This window comes from Parambassis ranga, chromosome 21 (assembly GCF_900634625.1).
Source record: "Parambassis ranga chromosome 21, fParRan2.1, whole genome shotgun sequence".
Taxonomy (NCBI): domain Eukaryota; kingdom Metazoa; phylum Chordata; class Actinopteri; family Ambassidae; genus Parambassis; species Parambassis ranga.
The window spans coordinates 18,612,036-18,633,098 of record NC_041041.1 but is presented as its reverse complement, the minus strand read 5'-3'; the positions used below and the strand labels follow the sequence as shown (position 1 = coordinate 18,633,098).

Here is a 21,063-nt window from a genome sequence, read left to right as displayed (position 1 = left end):
TTTCTCGAGATGAGCTCACTTTTGTCATAGTCAATAGATTTTAGGCATGATTTAAAAAAAAATACTTGATTGGTCATTTAAAGCATTCTGTGGTCTGTTATATCTACAAAACAGACAGTTGCTATGCATAACAGACCGTTGCTAAGGATGCTGATAAGGTTGTCATGGAGAATCATGTACTTATTTCAGTAACAAAGGGGTTTAAATACACAGAAAATGCTATGCAAACACAGAATCCTCTATGATCTGTGATGAAACACATTATAGTGAGCCCCCAGATGACACTTTCTTGCATGACACTGAACTACAACTCTACACCTACACACATAGTGAGAGTCAGGTGTCATGAAAGCTGTGAAGTTAGGGAGTCAGAAACACAAAGTAGCTCCAGGCCAAAAGATGAAACCTGACTTTATGATCTTGCACTGTTATCAAGTGCAGGTAACAGAAACATGCCCACTTACAGCACCTCTTAGTCAAAGTCAAGCCATGACCTCAGGTCAGGCTGCCAGCTAGTACTGAGAGCAAAAAAAACTGCTGAAGGTTTAACATTTATATGATGTTTCAGTGCAAAAGATTCAGTCTGTGAAGAAGGACAAACCTCACAAATGAGAGCATCACTGCAGTTTAATCATAAAAAACACGACTGTTATAAAAACCAAAGAATGAGATTAATTTACAATAAAGGAAGTTACACAAGATCATAATAGAATAAAATTAATTATGACCACTATGTCCCACTATGTTAGATGAACAACATGTAATTGCCCCTATATTGTGCACAATGTGTGTGTGTGCATGCATGCTTGCGTGTGTGTGTGTGTGTGTGTGTGTGTGTGTGTGTGTGTGTGTGTGAGACTTCTGATCAAATGTCTCCCTCTAGTGGTACATTGTAAAAACAACACAGATTACTTATAATGTTCGATTAAAGTCTTGGGACTGAGTCTGGAGTTTCAGGCTAATTGGTCAGTTGTAGTTATGGACAATATAATGACGTAATCAGTCAGTCAAGTTATCTTATCTATCTCTACACAAGCGTGAATCATCTCATAAAATACATGAGTGCATGCTTACATTCATTGGGAACTACCACGTCTTATATTTGACAAAGAGGAGCATCTTCACACAGCAAAGTTGAGTTTCTGTGTGCTTCATAAGGTCAATGCTTCTGTTAAAGAAATAGAGGAGCTGACAAGAGTCAGGCTTCCTGTGGTTTGCAAGCCAAAAGGTAGAAGTACTTCACAGCCACCACCACCTCTGTCTCTGCAGAGGTCACCTTCATTACAGACATCAACCTGGGGAGATGGAAAGGAGGACAGGAGGTCAAAGTCATCCCTCATCCCAACAGGCCACAATATTATCAGATAATAATGTGTAATACAGCTACTGATAAAAAACAATGTAAATATACATGATTATGCATCTATATGTGGATCATGTGCAACATGGTTTACCTCTGACGGATGTCTTGGGACAGTCTGGCAGCCTTCTCTGGGTCTTCTCTCAGCAGAGCCTGATAACTGGAGAAAGATTCCACCAATCCCATGTAGCTGGATAAAGGCATGGGCTTTTTATCCCAGACACACTCCTGCCTGTAATGCATCATAAGGTATACAGTCAGGAGATTAACAGTAATATAAGCATAAGCATGGCTTAGGTAGAAAAAAATAATGCATGCATGGGCAATTCAACACACCAAGTGATCGACTTTTTCTGTCTTGGGCCAAAAACATATCAATCACCCCCTGGTTTATGCAGCATAAATGCATTAAACTTAATTCATTTAATCAAATTTTGATTAAGGTAATTAATAAACAATAACATGCTGTCACTCACCATTCCTTGTCAGTGTAGGGAATAGAATGAAATGCCTCCTGATACAACCCAATGGAGCTCAGACCAAGGTGGGGACTGCGGTATGGGTGCAAGGCTGCATAAAACTAAACATATGAAAGTCATTAGATTTTCATCGCTTCATGAATTACATGATAAATGGAGTCAATCGTGGCAGCATGGTGGTGCAGGGATTAGCACTGGCTGGGGTCTTTCTGTGTGGGGTGATCTCTGAGTGCTCTGGCTTCCTCCCTCATACCAGAAAAGTGCAAGTAAGGTTAATCGGGGACTCTAAATTGGCTGTGAGTGTGGCCAGTTGTATGTTTGCCTACTGGCAACCTGTCCAGTGTGTACCCTGATTCTCAAACCATTGACAGCTGGCAACAGGCTCCAGCCCCCCCCAGAGGGCCTGTAGAACAAGGCACATAGACTGGGACTGGTTATACCAAAAACCTCCACTAGATGGTAGTAGAGTGTGGGTGATGTGTTAAGAGGCAGTGGCTGACGTACAGTACAACAACACCTAGTTTGGGTCTTCACATGAGGCAGGTGCATTTACACCTGCTTTACTATAAAGTTATTATAACGTGTATAATGTGATGGTTCAGTTTAAAGAAAGCATGTGAGTCAGGTTTTATATCACAGAAAAATCATTCACAATAGTGACAGATTGTGTATCTGTTTTTTTATATATAGGTGTGTACCTCTTTGCAGACTTGGTTTAGTGTTTGTAAGCAGCAGCCGGGGTAGCTGAGCTCCATGTCAACAGTGTAGTTGAGCAGAGCCAGGCAGCCGTGAGGCTTCAGCACCCTGTGGGCCTCCTGGAGAAAGCGTGGCCTGTCAAACCAGTGGAAGGCAGACATGGCCGTCACCAGGTCCACTGAGCTGTCAGTGAACGGCAGCTCCTCAGCCACGCATTGTCTGCAGATGCAATGGCAGGGACACCAACATCAAACTTCTGAACAGCCTTAGGGATATTTTTCACAAAACAACAAACAAGATGTTTATACAGAACTTCTGACAGCACAATGCTTGAGCACGGACAATGAGGCGATTGTCTTTGGAAAGTCGGTCACACTGTGAGGCCCACTCTGTGGAATCCTCCCTTCATGCTTCAGTAAAGTAAAGTAGCTTACTATGACAGGGTAAAATAATCAGATGAAATTAAAGGAGCAATTTGGCACAAACAGTAACAGCTCTGATGTCAAAAAACATAACTGATGTGCTGTGGAACAGTTAGCGTGCTAACCAGCTAGCTATGGTAAACCCCCATCCATCTATTCATTTTTCTTTTTTTTTTGATTAAAAAAAAAAATTAGATCCTAAATTGACCTTATCAGTTTGTCACTATGACCCTGCCCTCTCTCTCTCTCTCTCTCTTGACCTTTGCCTGTTTTTTGGGTCGCCACCCTGACTCTCGGGATGTCTTCATCATGGACTGTATGATTTTTAACCAAACCCTTTCAACCAATAAGCTATTGAACTGAATAGTATATTTGTTCATTTCCCTGCAAAGAGCAGCAAAAGAGACATAAGAATACACATTGTTGTTGTTGCTGGCTCTATTCTCTGCAAATATAACTGCTAATTCATTGATAATTAATTAATTAATTAAACATATATTGCATTAACATTGGTTCTGAATTCATGCTGCTAGCACCCGTAGTTAGCTTCTCTGCTATAGCAATGATAATGCACTACTAATCATTGGTTACATGATAGGGGTGTCACCTTGCAAACTAATAAAAGATAAGCCACACATTTAACAGCAGGCTTTGCACCATAAGTAGAGGTAGTGGTAAAGTGACTGAGGACTTGGAAACCAAACACATATCTACTTCATATCACAAATTGCTCCTATACTTACAATTTTTAACACCGTTTTGTATATATTTTTAGCTTCAAAAATGTATGCGATGGGGTTTATCTATGACACATAAAAAGGTATACTAAAACTAAGAGACACAATGCATGCATACATATACTGTAACATGTTCTGGCTGTTTTTGGATCCATGCTTACCTATATGTGATATTTGCCTCCTTTGCATGCTGTGAAGCCAGTTCCAGCTGGGCAGGACTCACATCTGTCCCTACCACAGACACAAACTGTTTGGCCAGAAGTCGAGTCCCCTGACCTGAGCCGCAACCCACATCCACTGCGAGCTCAAAGGGCCGACCTTTCTGACAAATAAATAAAATATTCATTTTTGGTTATTCCTGCAAAATAGAATTGTTGACAAGGAGTGTCCTGCAACAGCTCCAACTAACACCTACCTATCTGCACTCACCTGCTTTTCCAAGAAGTCAAACACTTCCTGCATTAGATGATCTGAAGGAGAGATCCTGTACTTCCAGTAGGAAGCAGCATGTTCCTTGCCTTCATACAGGCGGTAAGTCATAGTTGATTAAACAGCTGATCTGCTACTAGTTTAAAAACAGGACAGTAAAGCAAACAATCTTCTGTTTTTTTTTGTTTTTGTAACCAGAAAAGACAGGCAAACATCCACACTGAGCTGACCAAATTCCTTTAGTAACCCCACACATGCACACTTGACAAGAGAAAAACAGCGGGGTGCTCAATTCTGGGAGGTTCCACTACTTCCACTGATACGTGGCTTGTTTCATAATTAGTGTTTTTAAAGGGACAGCAGTGTGTGTGTGTGTGTGTGCACTTTTTTCGAATCAATCTGTGTGTTTAATTAGGGGAAAATCTAGGTCAACTCAAATGGGCTGCATGAGTAAGGGTCAGCTTACGGGTCATGTGGTGTGTTTCTGTCTGAGCAAATAAAGACCCCTGGAGATTATGTGTGTGAGGTAACAATGTGGGACTAAGAATCTTTAACAGTCTTGGGATTTGTTTGGAATCTTGATATTACAGTTTGATTAAGAATTTTAGTCTAAAGAGTAAAGAGTAAAGACATGAAAGTACAGCACAAGAATCTTATAATGTGAAATTGTTTATTATTTATTGTTAATGCAATCTAGCCCTTTACAAAGTTAATCACATACATGTGTATGTATCCAGTGTTTTAGTGTTATGGATGTGGTTTGGATGCCAGGATGCAGAAATATTCCATTTCCAGCTCTATTTCAGTGTCAGGAGACGTCACTCCCATCACCTCCAGGAACCTGTAAGGATTGCAGCAATTGGTCATCAAGGTCTCTCAGTATAATTCAATAATATGTGTGTGTGTGTGTGTGTGTGTGTGTGCATGCATTTTTCTGACCTTTTCTGAGTGTTAAACAGTAGGTCTTGAGCACTCTGGGGTTCTTTCGAATTGTAGACTTGAAACATGGACCAGGTCTCAATGAAACCGACCAGGTTTCTCACAGAGATGGAAGACTTTGCTTTAAAACTCTCAATCCTGTTGGACACAGAAAGAGATTACCACAGTTCAGTAACAAGTCTGTGTTGGTGTTGGATGTAGTTACCTCTCTTTGTCTGGAAAAGGGATGGCAGAGTAGAGTTCTTCTAGTTTACCCTCAGATACAGCTACTGGGCCGCTGGTGTACGGCAACAGCGTCTGCTTCACCTGTAAGTGAGTTCATATAGATGTTTATTCTTTGTCCTCTATTGTGTACACTGAGTTCTTACAGCACGGTGGCATGTCTGAACGAGACTGAGTAGTAGGGGATGGTACTCAAGTACCTAATTGCAAATAAGTGCAGTTAAAGACAAATGTAACCCATGTGGAAGTGTCAAAGACTGCATTACTTACTGTCAGGTCATGGGGTGATGTGTGTTGGATGATCCATATTAAGAAGGTGGTGCGCAAGAATGCTGCAGCCAATTTCTGTACCCTTAATTAAAGTTATTGTCCTTGTCCTGCACTGAATGAACTTAAACCACAAAATGGAAACAGAAGTCCCACAGGTTTGAGTCCCACTAGTTTTTGCTGTGCCACCTAGACACTGAAGTAAGCATTTGCTTACAAGAGATGGTTTCAACTGAACACTGCATGCCAGGAGTAGACCAAGGCACCAAAGGCTAATGCTTTACAAACCAGTTTGACAGCCAGATAATGATTTTCCAAGTGCATTTGCATGCAGTGCAACACATCCTAAAGGCCCTTAAGACACAAAGCAGCTTGATGGTTGGATTGGATAATGTCCGGCCAAACAATCATATGTTCTTTTAGCATAAACATAACCACGTGTCATAGCTGGGGATGTATTATTAAACAAATGTGGCAGTTTCTTGTGAGAACTTGTTGATTATTGACCAAATAAGGGATGGGCAGTTAGTCAGTCATTATTTCACTAGTTAGACATTGGTGCACCCTGTGCCAACACTGCTGATAAACTTTAACACCTCTCACACACAATTTAACTACACCTACCACTCACACCTACCTCATCATAGATATGGTTGAGTCTTTCCCCACAGCCATGGTAGTAGAATCTGGTGTTAGCATCAGTGAAGCCCAGCAGAGCTATGCAGCCTCTGGGCTTTAGGACTCGATTTGCTTCAGCTAGGAACCTTAACCGGTCAAACCAGTGGGCTGCTGAGGCTGCTGTCAGCAAGTCCACTGAGCCATCTGGAAATGGAAGCTCCTCTGCTGTCCCTTTGCTGTGAATAACCACACAGATCTTGATTTAACATGAGGCATTTAATGCAATAATACTCGTTTTATGAGGTGTGTGAGTAGCTGGTTTACTTGCACCTGTATGTGATGTTAGGGTGCCCTGGCAACGCTCTGGCTTCCTCTAACTGACACTCACTGATGTCCATGCCCACCACTTGTTTGAAGTGTGGCGCCAGTAGTCGAGAATTCTGACCTGTTCCACATCCCAGATCCACCGCCAGTACATGTGGCTGCCCCTTCTGCAGACAACATGTGTTTCACAGAATCCAGACTAAAGAGCTGTATAATGCTATGATTACTGTATCTTCACACACATTGTAAATAACATGTCTTACCTTTTTATCTAAGTACTGTATAATGAGATTCTTGAGTTCGACTGGAGGTGTAAAGCGATACTTTTGGTAGATGGAAGCATGATCCTTCCCTTCAAACAGTCGGAATGCCATGAAGGAAGTTTCTTTTTTTTCTTCTCTCTCTTTTGTTCTGTTGGCAGCTGGCTTCTCCGAGCTCTGCCTAAAAATAGCTTCCTCTGCTGGGCAGTGTGTGTCCTAAGTCCCTTGCTTGCTTTTGTGTCATTCCTCAGCTTTTAGTCCCTCTGACTCTCCGTATATCGTCTAACCTTGTTTATCTTCCTGCTCCTATTTTTGCCAGTGCTGTTCTACTGCTCATACACTCCACACTGTAATTCACATCATATTGATGTAATCAGACCAAAAGTGAAATCCTTAATCTAAAACAACGATCTATAGAGTCAATAAAGCTGCAGTCTCAAATATGGACACTACATAGACCTTTGCCCCCTTTAAAAGGAAGAGATGGAGAGAAAAGTGTTTCTTACTGGTAGAACGCTGTCTGTGATTCTTGCTTCCTGATTCGTCAAGAATGCGTAACAGAGGCAGGGCTTCCTGCTTAACCCTTTCCTGGATTATTTCTGCACATTAACTTCTAAAAAGCACAGATTAATTTTTTTCACACTTCTGAACATATATGTGTCTGCATATGCACAAGTGACAACACCAACAAACGACAAACAAATATTGCTTTAGCGCAGTAACTCAAACTCAAGTCATTTTGCCTTTAAGCAACAGATTAAAGCAGAAAATTAAAATGGATTTATGTGGCTTCATCACACACTTAATCTATATGACAAATAACATGCTCATACTGCCTGTAAAATGACTTCTTTTTGGAATTGTTGCATGAAGAGCTTGTAGAATATTGTTTGATATGATTCACTAGATGTTCTGTTGCCATCTCTAAAATACAGAAATCTAATTTTACTATAAAAAAGAACAAAAGTCAATATCTGGAGTATTTCTCTATTGCTATATTATGACTGTATAGTAGGAACATAAGGTTGAGAAACTAACTTAACTAACTTAATGGAAACTTTGAGTGTATCCCTCATACATCAATCAAAACCTCACACAATATTTGTCATATGACTGCTGGTTGCAGGATTCTCTGCAACATGTTGGGCCACAGAGTATTTGTATGTCTATCAAAATTCTTTGTTCTCTTGTCCATTTGTTATACTAAAAAACATTTTTTGTTTTTGTTTGATTTTATCCCTCCAGGGTGGCAAAATGTATCTAATTGCTCATGAGGGAAAATTGTAGATAATGACCTGTTGACCATGTCCAAATAAAAATAGGTAGTACACCATCCCATGAGCTCTCATTAGGTTTGTCTCCATCAGACATTGCATCAGAGTGTTTTTAAACACACTTTGGTTGGTGCCTTTAGTGTTTTCCCATTTGAATACAATCTCAGGTCAGTACAGTCACACTGACGCCCCTGGGTCCGTTTTCAACCACCTGGAGGAGGGACACTGGGGAGGTGTTAGTATAATGCATTAGGAGGGCAAGAGGGACTCATGAAGAAGTTGTTACAGTAACCTTACATCATACCTGCATGATGTGTGACCATTTTTGAAAAGTGTCTCAAGCTCTTAAAGATGAATCTATGAAACCTGCCACATCTTACTGTATCTGTTTATGTATTATTAATGAACATGATGCCTGATATCTTCTTCTCCTGTGTCTTCATTTTCCAAAAATGTGATTAAAAATCGTACCATTGTTTTCATTTATTATATTTTCTCATATTATTATATGAAAAACCTATATATCTAACCTCACAATGTTTATGAATATCGCCATATTTGGCTACCCTACATTTGTCTTGTGTTTCCTGCTGTTTGCATCATTTATCATCTCTGTGAACCTGGTCATAATTGGGTAATATCACGAGCGAAATGTTTACATGAGCCCATGTATATCTTTATTATTTGTGTCGTGTATGGCGTTTTCTTCAGATCTTTGCAAGACCTTCTGTCTGACCCTCATTTGATCTCACGGTCAGCCTGCTTTGGTCAGATCTATGTTATTTACAAGCTATGCTTCCTATGAGCTCACCATTTTGGGTATAATGGCGTATATGTACCTTGCTGTATGCCAACCTTTGCATTACTAGAGGAAAATACCTTGCAGGGCGATTTCTAAGTTGGTCGCTTTTGCTAGGATCTATCCAGCTTTTTCAGGTTGGACCTGCATTTATATGGCCTCCAGATTTCCAATGTGTGGTAAAGAGATACCAAAGGTATTCTGTGCCAACTGGCATTTTATGTAGCTGTCGCGTGTCTCGAACACACCACCACAGTCTTTCTGCCTCTGGCTTTGTCCTGTATACATACATGCAGATTCTCCTCATCTGCAGAAAGCACTCTGTAGAGTTCAAGAGCAAAGTCATACAAAGCTGCCTGCCTCCTCCAGCTGAATCCATTTCTAGCCATCGTTCTATCATTTGAGTTTCCTTCCATTCTAAACCGTCGTGTGTATGGCTTAAAGCTACCAGAAATAAGAAACCTTATGTTAAAGTTAGGGTAGGAGATTTCAAATGTTAAATTAGTGTAACTTTCCGATAGCGAGCAATTAGTTTGGCAGTTTCGCATTAAAACGAAGAATATGAATCATCTGTGGAAGCTATAAAACGCTAAAAACATCAGCCAATCCTAGGAGGCGCCCCTGCACATATTGTTGGCTGGTTGTCACTCTCTTCCTGCTCTGCGTGCATCAGAGAGGTACGTGCATGATGGCCGAAGTCACAGACTGGTTGGGAGGCGTGGCTTCGGGGTGAGCTCCGAGAGAAAAGGGCGTGTGTTTACTTTCAAAATCTGGCTGACTCTCACTGAGTTTTCAAAATCTCCTACCCTACCTTTAAGAATGTTCTCATGTTCAACACCTGCCTAACAATACAAACCTTTGAAACACAAACGCTCTCATGATAAATGTTTGCTACATCTATGTTCTGACAAAGACGTTGCTATAATGCACTTGGCTACTGCTACTTTATGTTTGTGTAGATCCAAGTGACTGATACCAGGATATGTTCACACATGTAGAACATAAGCAGGATAGAGTAAAAACCATGCCCATGTGTTTTTCATAAGATCATGAGGTTTTTTATGTACATCTAAACATCTTAGACAGTCTGCTATTGTCTTTTCTTCTTTATAAAAGTTAAAAACATCTGGTTTGTCAAGGTGTATGATCAAAAAGAGGCATGCAGGCCTTTGTGGAATAATGTGCTGTGGACCAACAGATCACAGCCACAGTAACAGCAAACAGTGCAGAGAAAAGAGATTTCTACCATTTACCAACCAATGATTTAACCCATGTGTAATTATTATTCTTGTCTTTAACCTCCCTTTGTTATCAGGCAGTTAATTAGTACAGCGTAACAGTAAGCATAACAATGGTGGATATATTGTAGTCCACAGTGCTTCATGTATGGCATGGCAGACAAAAACATAGATACGATATGTGAAACTGCTCATGCAGAAGACTCCGAGGCCTGGAGAACAGCACAGACAGCCTGTTTGGCCTCTGTTATGGCAGCCCTGATCAGAATTCTAACTGTGTTTAGGCAAACAGTTTGTCATTCTGACTGGATCGCTTTTTCTCTCTTGACAGATGCGTGGCTATATGTCGACCTCTATCCATTTACAGTGGTGCTATTGTTGCATCATGTCTCAAAAAGCCTCCCCAATATGTATTACTGGTTAAATATGTGTTTATTGTGAGTAGGGCCTGGTAGGTGCATTTATTGACTTTTTTTTTTTTAAATCTATTTTTTGTGTGGAAGATTAAGGTAAAGGCTGGCCTTACACCACTGTGCAATTCAAATGTAAACATATTCCCTTGAACATCTACCAAGTGAAGTGCAGCAACTGGATGTTTCAGACATTTTCTTTTTATTTCATATAGATATACATTACAACATGCTAAGAAAATAATCCCATGTCCACAGGAGTTGAACTCTGATTGGCTGATTTGTACTCCCAGCTCAGGTGCTGCTGGACTTTACAGTAGATAGATGAAGAGAGGACAGATCAGACAATGTTAGAGGTCAGGTTACTCTTCAAACACTCCTCAAACACTTCTTAACCATGAAGGACAATGTTTCAGTGATAACAGTGTTGTACCTTTCAGGTTTAAATGAAACAACAACCAGCCAAAGATGGATCCTCTTCTTTTTCAGTTTGTTGTGTTACTGCATCATTTTACTGGTAAATGTTTCTCTTATCCTCACCATCATCTTAGATAACAGCCTCCATGAGCCGATGTATATTCTGCTGTGTGTTTTCTGCATGAATGGACTTTATGGTACAACAGGTTTCTTCCCTAAATTTCTCTGGGATCTGCTCTCTGTTGTTCATATTATCTCTTATCCTGGTTGTCTTGTTCAGGCTCATGTGATCTACTCGTTTGTTTGTGGTGATCTGTCCATTCTTGCAGTCATGGCATATGACAGGTATCTGGCTATATGTCGACCACTGGAGTACCACACCGTCATGTCCAAACAGAGGCTCATGAAGTTAGCGTGCTTCTCATGGTTAACTCCTTTCTTTGTGATGACTGTTAATATTTTTCTAACATCCAGACTGAAACTATGCAGCTCATATATTGCCAGGCTTTTCTGTGTGAACTGGGTTATTGTTGCGCTTGCTTGTTTCCCATCTGAAACTATTATTAACAATGTATTTGCATATATCACAATATTTATTTATGTTCTCCACGGATTTTTCATAATATGGTCGTACATCTATCTCATTAAAACATGTGTCAATTCTATAGAAAACAGGGCAAAGTTCATGCAAACATGTGTGCCACATTTAACCTCTTTACTCACTTTTTTTGTGGGTGTTTTTTTTGATGTCATGCACATGCGAGTTGGTTCAACAACTCTGCCTCTGCCTCTTCAAAATTTTGTATCAATAGAATTTCTTATCGTACCCCCTCTGATGAATCCTCTCATTTATGGCTTTAAACTGACAAAAATTAGAGTCAGAATTCTTGGTATAGTTTCTTCCAATGTTAAATGAGGCTACATATTAAGTCATAATTTTTCTTACATTAGTCAAAGTCCTACAGCTTTTATTTGTCACATCTGAGATGTTCCTTATTTACATTAAATGTACTGAATATATTTTGAGTGTCTCTTATTGTGCAAAGTAGTGCATTATGGAATCAGTGAAATGCAATATTTTTTTAAAAAAAGTTGACATTAAGCAATATGACCTTCTTATACCTATGCAAATTTTCCAGGATTGGCTGTCAGATTATTAAAGATGAATGGGGCCATAAACTGATTCCAACAATGTTATTTTATTTTATTTTATTAAAAAACGTTTATATTAAGACAGAGAACACTGTATTTGTCTGTATTTGAGGTTTAAAAAATATAAAAGTTATGTGGTTGAATTGAGGTTTATTAGGAAGATACGCTGTTTATGTTAATTTACAACCTTGAGCAGCATTCATATTTGTAGTCTATTGTATGTTGATCACTGGGAAAATTCAATTATAAAACCTAGTATTTAACAACATAGAAAATAAAAATAGGGGCTATATGTAATTTTAATCTGTTACTTCTGTCCCCCTTTGTGGTCTTGCCTGGCGGCCAGGGGAGGCGCAGTTAGGGCACCAGTCTGTTTTTATTTTCAGCCCTCTCTTCCGGCGCGACGCGATGACGTTGCTTGAAGTTCCGGTCGTTGGCGCGTAAATAACAAGAAACCCTTTAAGTATTTTTACAGTAAGTTTTTGTCGCGTGTTACGCTGCAAAATGCAACACTGGCAAGACAGCGAGGTGAGAGAGCTTCTCCTGATTCGTGGGAGAGATGAAATAAGGACACAGATAACTGGCACCGTGAGAGACACAGCGATATACAACAACATCTCCAAAATGCTGCGTGAAAGAGGCATTGTTCGTACCCCGAGGCAAATAATAAACAAACTCAAAGCGCTGAAGAAAAAATATCTTGCCATTAACGACCAGAAAAGCCGCAGTGGGGTGGGTCATGTCAACTGGCCGTTTTACGACCTTTGCCATCACATATATGGGAACTCCGCATTAGACAACCCCGTGAAGCTGTCCGGTTCTTTAGCAACATGCTCATCAGCGGCGCTCTCGCCATCTTCATGTTCGCCCAGTACGTCTGTGGAGGAAGACTGTGAAATAGAACGGGACGCCGAGGGCGAAACGAGGGCAGAGGTCACGGCTCTGGATGCAGATGAAACCACTGAGGTCCTAATCGAGTCAGGACCGGTAGAGGAAGAAGAACTGGAGCCAGCCAGGGCCAACCCTCTACTCTCATGTGGTGAGTCCGATTATTATCGTTTCTGATTCTGTGCAGTCAGTCATCAGTGAATGGCATTTGTGCTCAGGTGTCAGGCTCTGTGATTCTGTGAAGCTCTTAGACATCATTTTTATTATGCAAATATTGAATTGAATTGTTAGTTTTGTATTTGTTTTCCTTGTACATAAAGAAATAAATAATTTATATAAACAGAACACAATAAAAAGGATTAAAATAATGCTGGAAACATAAAGGAATCTGAGAAAGCTTTTGTATACAACAATGACACAGTGATGACACTGTTCACTGTATTTTATACTGATTATTATTACATGACTGTTAATTCTACTATTTTGATTGGTCAGTCACCACATGTAGACTGCTGCAGTGAATACAATGCATCGTGCCTACTATAATAAATAATAATAATGATAATTAAATTTATTTTAGTGCACTTTAGTGCAGACTGCCAAATCTCAAAGCGCAAAACTTCAAACTTCTCTCTACTAGCGACATTTGAATTCATTGAAATTCCTTTTAAATCTGTATTTTGTATACAATTATTGGTGTCTTTTGTAAGTAGCTTTGTAATACGCCTATCTAACACACCGTCAAATATCAGGAAAGTGCTTCTTCATGCAAACAAACCCATGCAAAAATACATTCAATGGCTGGCAGTTGACACAATGTCAATGTCTGACATAAACAATGGTGTTAGAGAAGCAGCTGTTGCTGCACATCAATCTGGAAAAACTTATAAAACCATTTCAAACTATCTGGAGTTCAGTGTTATGGAAAGCATTTAAGACAGTTGTCAATCTTCCCAAAAGTGGATGTCCCAGCAAATATACCCTGAGGTCAGACCGTGCAAGAGAAATACAAAAAAATGCTACATCTCAGAACCTACAGACCTCACTGAGCAGATAAATGTACATGCCTGTGACACAATTTCAAAAAAGTATTTTTTTTTTGGGAGGGTTGTTTGGCCTCAAAGCTCAGCAGCAGGGTCAATGACAAATCATGCTTCTAAAAGGCTATTTTTTAAAAAGTATTAAAACAAATGTAATGCATATTTATGAGTCCAGAATAATGTGTTTAAACAAATCTCATTTATTAAATAACCTTTCAAACAGTTTTAACTCATATTTTAACAGCTTTTCTTAACTTCACGAGCAAAAAATGTCAGGTGGCGCAACCAAATATATATATATATATATATATATATACAATAATTTAAGAGTTTTCCCTTTTGTAGGTCAGGTTTTATCGTTTTATCGTTTTGTAGGTCAGGTTTTATAGTTCTATCTATCGTTAGCATCCAATTTTGCATTTAAAGACAGAAAAAATATTTACACAAATACACAAATTCATATATTCAGTAAAAGAACTACACAAATTACATTTAGAAACCATTTAAATCCATTAAATGCATTTAATTTCAAATAGTTAGATGTGTTTATAGTTAATAGTCTCTATTTACATCAACATTACATTTGATACAACCCTATACTAAATGATTACAATTAAGTGAAGTTTTAAGAAAACTGAAACATTTTCAAATATGGAGTAATACATTCTCAGGTCTTAGGCCTATGCACTAGCCTGAACATTGGCTGCTTGGAGATTGACCATTACAGGATTGTGGCATTGGCAGATATGTGGTCTGCTACAAAAGCAGACCACATATCTCAAATCTTCTGATGTCCTCCTCACTCACCCAGAAGAACTTGACATCGGATTTTCTCTCTGTTAAGAGACTGTAAAAATCTTCTGGCGTCTGAACATCTTCACCCCTTTGGACAGCAGAGTCAGCAGTGCGCTTAACTGCACCGCCAACACCATCAGGGGCGCCTTTTCTATGGGACTTCTCTGAGAAGTTCCATGTCACCTGCTGGAAGCCTGACAGGAAGGGAATGGTGCTGAGCAAAAAGAAATTATTTTTATTGCGATATTGGGTGACTGGACCATCACTCATCACATGTAAAATCATTGGAGATGGATTGCAATTCTTAATCACATCCCTTAGCACTGGCTCCAAGTGGGCCCACACAGCTCTGTCTTCATGCCGAAGGGATGCAGAGATGGTTGCATATGACTGTGAACCAGTTGCTGTATAAGCAACACATGTGTGGACTGTGGCCTGCTTCCGACTCCCACCAAAATGAAAAGCCTGCACCTCACGATTAAGTTTGCAGGAGAAGGTCTCTGAAAAGTCCACATGGAGGACAACTTCATCTTCTCTTAGGCTTTCTTTTAAAGCCCTGCACTCTTTGGCTTGGTGCAACCAGTTGTAGTGGTGTTTGGCTAGGTTGTCAAGCTTCTGATTGAAAATGTTCAACAGTTCAGCATGTTCCACTTTGTGTTTCTTTAAAAAAATGGCACCTCTGACACAGATTTTCTGATCCACTGATGCCATGTCACAGTCTCTTCTGCCTGTGATATTGGAATTTCAACCTCAGTGTAACAGCATTTGGGGCACACTCGATACATACATGCCTTGTTTTCTAGACTGCACACAATAGAAGACAACAGCTGAGAAATGCTGGTAGATTTGAGGAGACCCTTCTGGTGCAGGTTTTCAGTCAAGAGTTTGACATTCTCGTGGTCAAAGCATGCACATGTATTCCTGTCTGATAATTTTGGCTGTGTTGCATAAAATGGACAATAGCGAACAAACTGTCTGTAAGACAACCTGTGAGGCTTTGGCACGTCGAAATTATATTGTAGGTGGAGTTCAGTGAGGGGTTTAATCAATACACGTCTTTGTTGTTTGTTTTTTGTGACTGTGTCCTTTTTCCCTGGCAGTAAGAGACTGTTCTCATCTCGACATAGGAAGTCGACAACTCTTTCTTTTCTCTGGATGGAAACTGGACACTTTGATATGTCTCTTTTTTTTGCCTTTCTGCTTTTCAGGCCTCCTTTTCTTTAATCTTTGTATGCGTTTTCTTAAATTTTCCAACTCTCTTTTCGCAGCCTCCATTTCTCGTTTCATTTTTTGCATTTTCCAGCGCAACTTTGCTTTCTCCCTTTTCCATCTACTGGATGCTTCTCTTTTTGGTGTTGAGGATGCCCTATGTGTGTCAACACTGAGAGTATCATCAGTGTTGGGGGGGTTAAATTCAACCTCTGCTGGGGCTTCTATTGACTCGGGTGTGATTAATATTTCCTCTTTGGCCCTTTTCCTTTCCCTGTGGTTTCTCTGATCGTTCCTCCACTGTTGCCTCACTTTTTCCTTTTCTTTCTTAGACAGTTGGCTGATGGCAGGCTTAATAATTTTTCCCTCTCTCTTCCTCCTCTGATAACTATAAAACACAAGAACGAATAAACTGACAATTCCCATTTAAAAAATCTGTTCTACTCTAATAGTAATAACAGGCAAATTAACTCTTGTACTTTGTGTCGAGACATATTACTCTTTTCTTTTTGCAAGATATGCTTCCCTTGCAGCTGGATCAGTGTTAATGCGCTCCCGATGTCGTGCTGATTTTTCTTTACTTGAAAGCGGCATCTAAAATGTATATTATGTAAAAATGTATATTAGTAAACATTTTAGAAATGTCACAGATAATCTTAGAGCTTTTAATAGCATTATATAATGACATTCCTTGCAGTTGTGCCACCTGACTAACTGGTTGCACCACCTGACTTCGGCAACTTAGCTTAAATTTAACAGGCTTCTGTTTGGATGCTAGCATTAGCTTCTACTCTTGTCATCTCATTCATATATCAATTTTTATAAATTAAAGTGTTTTATGATTAAAATAACATTTTTCTAGTTTTCCAATGGTTGTACCACCTGACATACAAAGTGTATCAGCCTATATATGAGTTAAAAGTAGTTATTTTTATCAATATTTAAGAGAGAGCTACAAACCTTTTAGCTAAGTCCCTAGGGTCCCTTGGGGTCCTCTGGCTGATGCAACATCCTGTTTAGGCTATTGTCTCTTCACTTCAAAATAAAAGCCCATTGTTCATGGTTTCACCACCCTGACATTGAGTAAATGTTTTTCAGTTATCTCAACAGCTTTAAAACTATTTATATTAGAAAAAAATAGATTATACAAAAGACTAAATATAAAATTATGCCAGAGCATTTTATTTTGAATTTATTATTATTAAAAGAGCATTTTTAATTTTAGTCTGACAATTTGCTCAGACAGTTGCTCCACCTGACATCTTAGGGGTTTGAGAAGCCAAAACTGAAAAAGAATATAATTATTTGAATGTACTGAAAAATGTATCAAAATAAATAGGTTTCATAGATTAAAATGACTGATATCATGAAAAGATTATATATGAAAGAAAATAGTGGACTCGGACTCAAAAATATGCATGTCATGTCATTGACCCAGCAACACCTCATACAGTGGATATGAGTCAAGCGTGGCAGTGGAAGGGTGAGGTTTTGGGCTTGTTTTGCAGCCAGCCAAGTATTCCAGAGACAAATGTGAGGCCATCTGTCTGACAGTTAAAGCTCGGTCCAAATTGGATCATGCAACAAGAAAATGCTCCAAAGCACAGCAGCAAATCTACACCAGAATAGCTGAAATATAAAACAGTCCAGGTTGTAGAATGGCCTAGTCAAAGTCAACCCATCAACCTAATATATTTGCTGTGACTGGACCTTAAGAAGGCTGTGTAAACGGGACAACTCTCAAAAACACTAATAATCTGAAGCAATGTTGAATGGGCCAAAATTCCTCTTCTTCTTGTAAGAGAATGATAAAGTCATACAGGAAACAATTACTTCAAGTTGTTACTGCTAAACGTGGATCACAAGCTACTGAATCATGGGGGCACTTGGTATTGCCCACATGTTTTTTGCTTTTTGGCTTCATTTTGCAAAATAAACAATGACGCAGTAAAGTAGAAAAAAGTAGAAAACAGTGAGGTGGTACTATTGTTTCCTCTATGGTGATGTTCTGCCCACTGCAATTTATTTATCCACTTGTATTATTTTTACTAGGTTACAGCGGTCCGACCAAAAGACGAAAGAGAACGGTGATGGATCACGCTACTACTGTAATAGCTAACGCCATGGCAGAGCTGAAGGAGATGGACAGAGTGGCAGCGGAACGCGACGAGGCACGCATGCAGATGTTCATGGAGCATGAGAGGACTCTCTGGGAGAGGCAGGAGAGGATAATGAGGGAAGAACGGGAATACCAGAGATCACTTTTTGAACTGCTGCTTTCCAGGCTCCCAGGCACTGCACCACAGTGACCACCAGATACCACCAACTAGTACACACAAATCCGTTATGAGCAAAGCTGTTTTTATCAGCTTATTCAAGCACTTCCAACATAAGCCAATGAGCAGCCACAAATTGGTTGGTGTTGACTTTCAAGAGACTTAACTATATATACAGTATATATATAAATATTTCCCTTCTGTTGTTTCCTAACCCTGTTTTTAGTTGACATTGAATGTGACACACCAGGGAAGACAAAAACAAAAACAAAGTCTGCTGGCAGTGGTGAAGGAGACACCTGATTTTATTAGATTTCCCTATGTATAAAAAAACCTGCATATACATGCTGATTTTGTGTAACGTGGGTATTAGTTATCCGCAGTGTTGTAATATAGAAAAATGGCTCCTAATAATAGTGTTTCTTCTTAACAATACAGTCAGTATTCTGTGGGTTTTATGCTTTATTACAGAGCCACTTTCTATTTTTTTTGTAATGTAACCTGTAACATAAACTATATTATTATGGGCTGGGCAGCGACAAGTGTGTTATGTAATGGTTGTCTGATAAATAAAACCAACCAAAAATAAATAATAATGAATATTCTGTTATTCTTTTGGCCCAACCACAATCTTCACAGTTTTAACCGAAGGAAATACTTTGAGTGACTCACAGAGAAATGCACATACACAGTGTCTACCAGGCTTTGTTTGTGCATGGTAATGCATACAGGTAAACTGGTAAAAATTATACAGTGCTTGCGCTTCACATCCTCACGATGTTGTACTCATTAATTAATAGCACCCCCTGCTGGGAAAGAGAACTTGCAATACCTTGTGACCTTATTTTAAATATTTTTTAAATTTCTCTTTATTTAGATCCATGAATTTTCTTAACTTGCTTTGTACTGTATTGCAGGCTCATAGAGGGCTGGAGCCTATCCCAGCTGTCAATGAGCAAAAAGCCAGGTACATCCTGGAAAGGGGCTCTTTGTAAACATTTACATGTTTTTTGCTATATTATTTATATGTTCTTCTGAATTAAGATTCAGAATCTTAATTGGAAGACTAAAAATCATGTTGGTTAATTTGTTAGGACATTGATGCTATCAGTTAAAAACATTCTATAATCTTCTGTTCACTCTGTAGATTTACTTTTTTTTCCCTCTTAAATACTGTAAATTGAAAGTGTAAGTCGCTAGTTTATGACAATGCAAAATAAATCTTAAATGTAAATTATTTATTTATGTATCTATTTTACATACACCCAGAAAAAAACCCTTCCATTTTCCACAGCCACAAGCTTCAATTGCAGCACTCTGATTGGCCGATTTGCAATCCCAGGTCATGAGTCAACAACGGACAGCTAGAATACATAAAATGCAGGAGCTTACACCTAGAAGAAAAAGGATTTCCTCACCATGAAGGACAATGTTTCAGTGATAACAATGTTTTATCTTTCAGGTTTAAATGAAACAATGAGCCACAGATGGATCATCTTCTTTTTCAGTTTGTTGTGTTACTGCATCATTTTACTGGTAAATGTTTCTCTTATCGTCACCATCATCTTAGATAACAGCCTCCATGAGCCGATGTATATTCTGCTGTGTGTTTTCTGCATGAATGGACTTTATGGTACAACAGGTTTCTTCCCTAAATTTCTCTGGGATCTGCTCTCTGTTGTTCATATTATCTCTTATCCTGGTTGTTTTGTTCAGGCTCATGTGATCTACTCATTTCTTTGCGGTGACTTATCCATTCTTGCAGTCATGGCATATGACAGGTATCTGGCTATATGTCGACCACTGGAGTACCACACCGTCATGTCCAAACAGAGGCTCATTAAGTTAGTGTGCTTCTCATGGGTAACTCCTTTCTGTGCTGGTGGCATTAACAATTTGTTAGCATTTAGATTACAGTTATGCAGCTCATATATTTCTAAGCTCTTCTGTGTGAACTGGGTTATTGTTACACTTGCTTGTTTCCCATCTGAAACTGTTGTTAACAGCATCGTTGGCTATATCACCATACTCATTTATGTTCTCCATGGTTTTTTCATAATATGGTCGTACATTTATCTCATTAAAACATGTGTCAATTCTATAGAAAACAGAGCAAAGTTCATGCAAACATGTGTGCCACATTTAACCTCTTTACTCGCTTTTTTTGTGGGTGTTCTTTTTGATGTCATGAGCATGCGAGTCGGTTCAAAAGATTTGCAGCAGTCCCTTCAGAAATTTGTAGTCATACAATGTTTTGTCATACTCCCACTGATGAATCCACTCATTTATGGCTTCAAACTGACCAAAATTAGAAACAAAATTATCAGAGTTATATGTTTAAATTGTGATTTGAAACACTGAACGTGAAATGTCTTGATGCTAAAATGTTGCACAGAATGAATTCCAAAGAATTCTGATGATTGTATTTATGGTACTAGATTTTATTAGTTTATTACAGCTACTGTGTGTTTGAGTGCGTTTAACATTTTTTTCACAGTTTTGATTGTTTATGTACAGTGATGATAGTTTCCATTAAATATGTCAATTTGAAGGATTTGACTTGACGTATTTAATGCTTTTCTTTTTTGTGCTTTAAGATGTTGCTGAAGAATGTGCATGTGTCCTGGCTGTGATGTTGGAGTCATGCAAAATCCCAAATGATGTCTAAAAGTCCTTCCCAGATAATGTCAACAGATATTACTCAGGGTGTAATTTTAAGGTTTGAAAGCCTACAACAACCTGTGTTCTGACTCTGACTTGGTGGACTCTTTGTTTACAAAGTGGTAAAATACATAGCTTGCCTTTTTCGTGT

General features: G+C 39.0%; 6 protein-coding genes across 6 annotated transcripts; 3 read left to right on the top strand and 3 right to left on the bottom strand.

The window, feature by feature from the left end:
- Nucleotides 1–773: 773 nt before the first annotated feature.
- LOC114426577 (putative methyltransferase DDB_G0268948) lies at nucleotides 774–4,347 on the bottom strand. The gene is made up of 6 exons (XM_028394082.1): nucleotides 4,124–4,347; nucleotides 3,856–4,016; nucleotides 2,538–2,754; nucleotides 1,837–1,940; nucleotides 1,455–1,592; nucleotides 774–1,295 (listed from the first exon to the last, which is right to left on the bottom strand). Exons 1-6 carry the CDS (start codon nucleotides 4,232–4,234, stop codon nucleotides 1,199–1,201), a joined length of 828 nt encoding a protein of 275 aa, XP_028249883.1. The 5' UTR covers nucleotides 4,235–4,347; the 3' UTR covers nucleotides 774–1,198.
- A 429-nt stretch (nucleotides 4,348–4,776) lies between these two features.
- On the bottom strand, nucleotides 4,777–7,289 carry LOC114426276 (putative methyltransferase DDB_G0268948). Its single transcript, XM_028393571.1, has 6 exons — nucleotides 6,757–7,289; nucleotides 6,500–6,660; nucleotides 6,189–6,405; nucleotides 5,268–5,368; nucleotides 5,063–5,200; nucleotides 4,777–4,964 (listed from the first exon to the last, which is right to left on the bottom strand). Exons 1-6 carry the CDS (start codon nucleotides 6,865–6,867, stop codon nucleotides 4,871–4,873), a joined length of 822 nt encoding a protein of 273 aa, XP_028249372.1. The 5' UTR covers nucleotides 6,868–7,289; the 3' UTR covers nucleotides 4,777–4,870.
- A 3,582-nt stretch (nucleotides 7,290–10,871) lies between these two features.
- On the top strand, nucleotides 10,872–11,807 carry LOC114426378 (olfactory receptor 5F1-like). Its single transcript, XM_028393751.1, has one exon. The coding sequence runs from the start codon at nucleotides 10,872–10,874 to the stop codon at nucleotides 11,805–11,807; it is 936 nt and encodes a 311-aa protein (XP_028249552.1).
- Nucleotides 11,808–12,458: 651 nt separating this feature from the next.
- Nucleotides 12,459–18,974, top strand: LOC114426777 (uncharacterized). The gene is made up of 2 exons (XM_028394406.1): nucleotides 12,459–13,082; nucleotides 18,028–18,974. Exons 1-2 carry the CDS (start codon nucleotides 12,548–12,550, stop codon nucleotides 18,282–18,284), a joined length of 792 nt encoding a protein of 263 aa, XP_028250207.1. The 5' UTR covers nucleotides 12,459–12,547; the 3' UTR covers nucleotides 18,285–18,974.
- Nucleotides 14,537–16,962, bottom strand: LOC114426778 (uncharacterized). The gene is made up of 2 exons (XM_028394407.1): nucleotides 16,936–16,962; nucleotides 14,537–16,569 (listed from the first exon to the last, which is right to left on the bottom strand). The coding sequence occupies exon 2, from the start codon at nucleotides 15,475–15,477 to the stop codon at nucleotides 14,728–14,730; it is 750 nt and encodes a 249-aa protein (XP_028250208.1). The 5' UTR covers nucleotides 15,478–16,569; nucleotides 16,936–16,962; the 3' UTR covers nucleotides 14,537–14,727.
- Nucleotides 18,975–19,670: 696 nt separating the features above from the next.
- Nucleotides 19,671–20,612, top strand: LOC114453777 (olfactory receptor 1019-like). The gene has a single exon (XM_028433672.1). The coding sequence runs from the start codon at nucleotides 19,671–19,673 to the stop codon at nucleotides 20,610–20,612; it is 942 nt and encodes a 313-aa protein (XP_028289473.1).
- Nucleotides 20,613–21,063: the final 451 nt, after the last annotated feature.

Coding starts and splice junctions, on each gene's coding strand:
- LOC114453777 (XM_028433672.1), top strand. CDS start 19,671: ATGAAGGACAATGTTTCAGTGATAACAATGTTTTATCTTTCAGGTTTA.
- LOC114426378 (XM_028393751.1), top strand. CDS start 10,872: ATGAAGGACAATGTTTCAGTGATAACAGTGTTGTACCTTTCAGGTTTA.
- LOC114426276 (XM_028393571.1), bottom strand. CDS start 6,867: ATGGCATTCCGACTGTTTGAAGGGAAGGATCATGCTTCCATCTACCAA. Junction 6,406..6,499: donor CACCCTAACATCACATACAG/GTGCAAGTAAAC, acceptor GGTTATTCACAG/CAAAGGGACAGCAGAGGAGC. Junction 4,965..5,062: donor CTGTTTAACACTCAGAAAAG/GTCAGAAAAATG, acceptor CAATCCTTACAG/GTTCCTGGAGGTGATGGGAG.
- LOC114426778 (XM_028394407.1), bottom strand. CDS start 15,477: ATGGCATCAGTGGATCAGAAAATCTGTGTCAGAGGTGCCATTTTTTTA.
- LOC114426577 (XM_028394082.1), bottom strand. CDS start 4,234: ATGACTTACCGCCTGTATGAAGGCAAGGAACATGCTGCTTCCTACTGG. Junction 4,017..4,123: donor TTGACTTCTTGGAAAAGCAG/GTGAGTGCAGAT, acceptor TTTATTTGTCAG/AAAGGTCGGCCCTTTGAGCT. Junction 1,941..2,537: donor TAAACCAAGTCTGCAAAGAG/GTACACACCTAT, acceptor TCATATGTTTAG/TTTTATGCAGCCTTGCACCC.
- LOC114426777 (XM_028394406.1), top strand. CDS start 12,548: ATGCAACACTGGCAAGACAGCGAGGTGAGAGAGCTTCTCCTGATTCGT. Junction 13,083..18,027: donor CAACCCTCTACTCTCATGTG/GTGAGTCCGATT, acceptor TATTTTTACTAG/GTTACAGCGGTCCGACCAAA.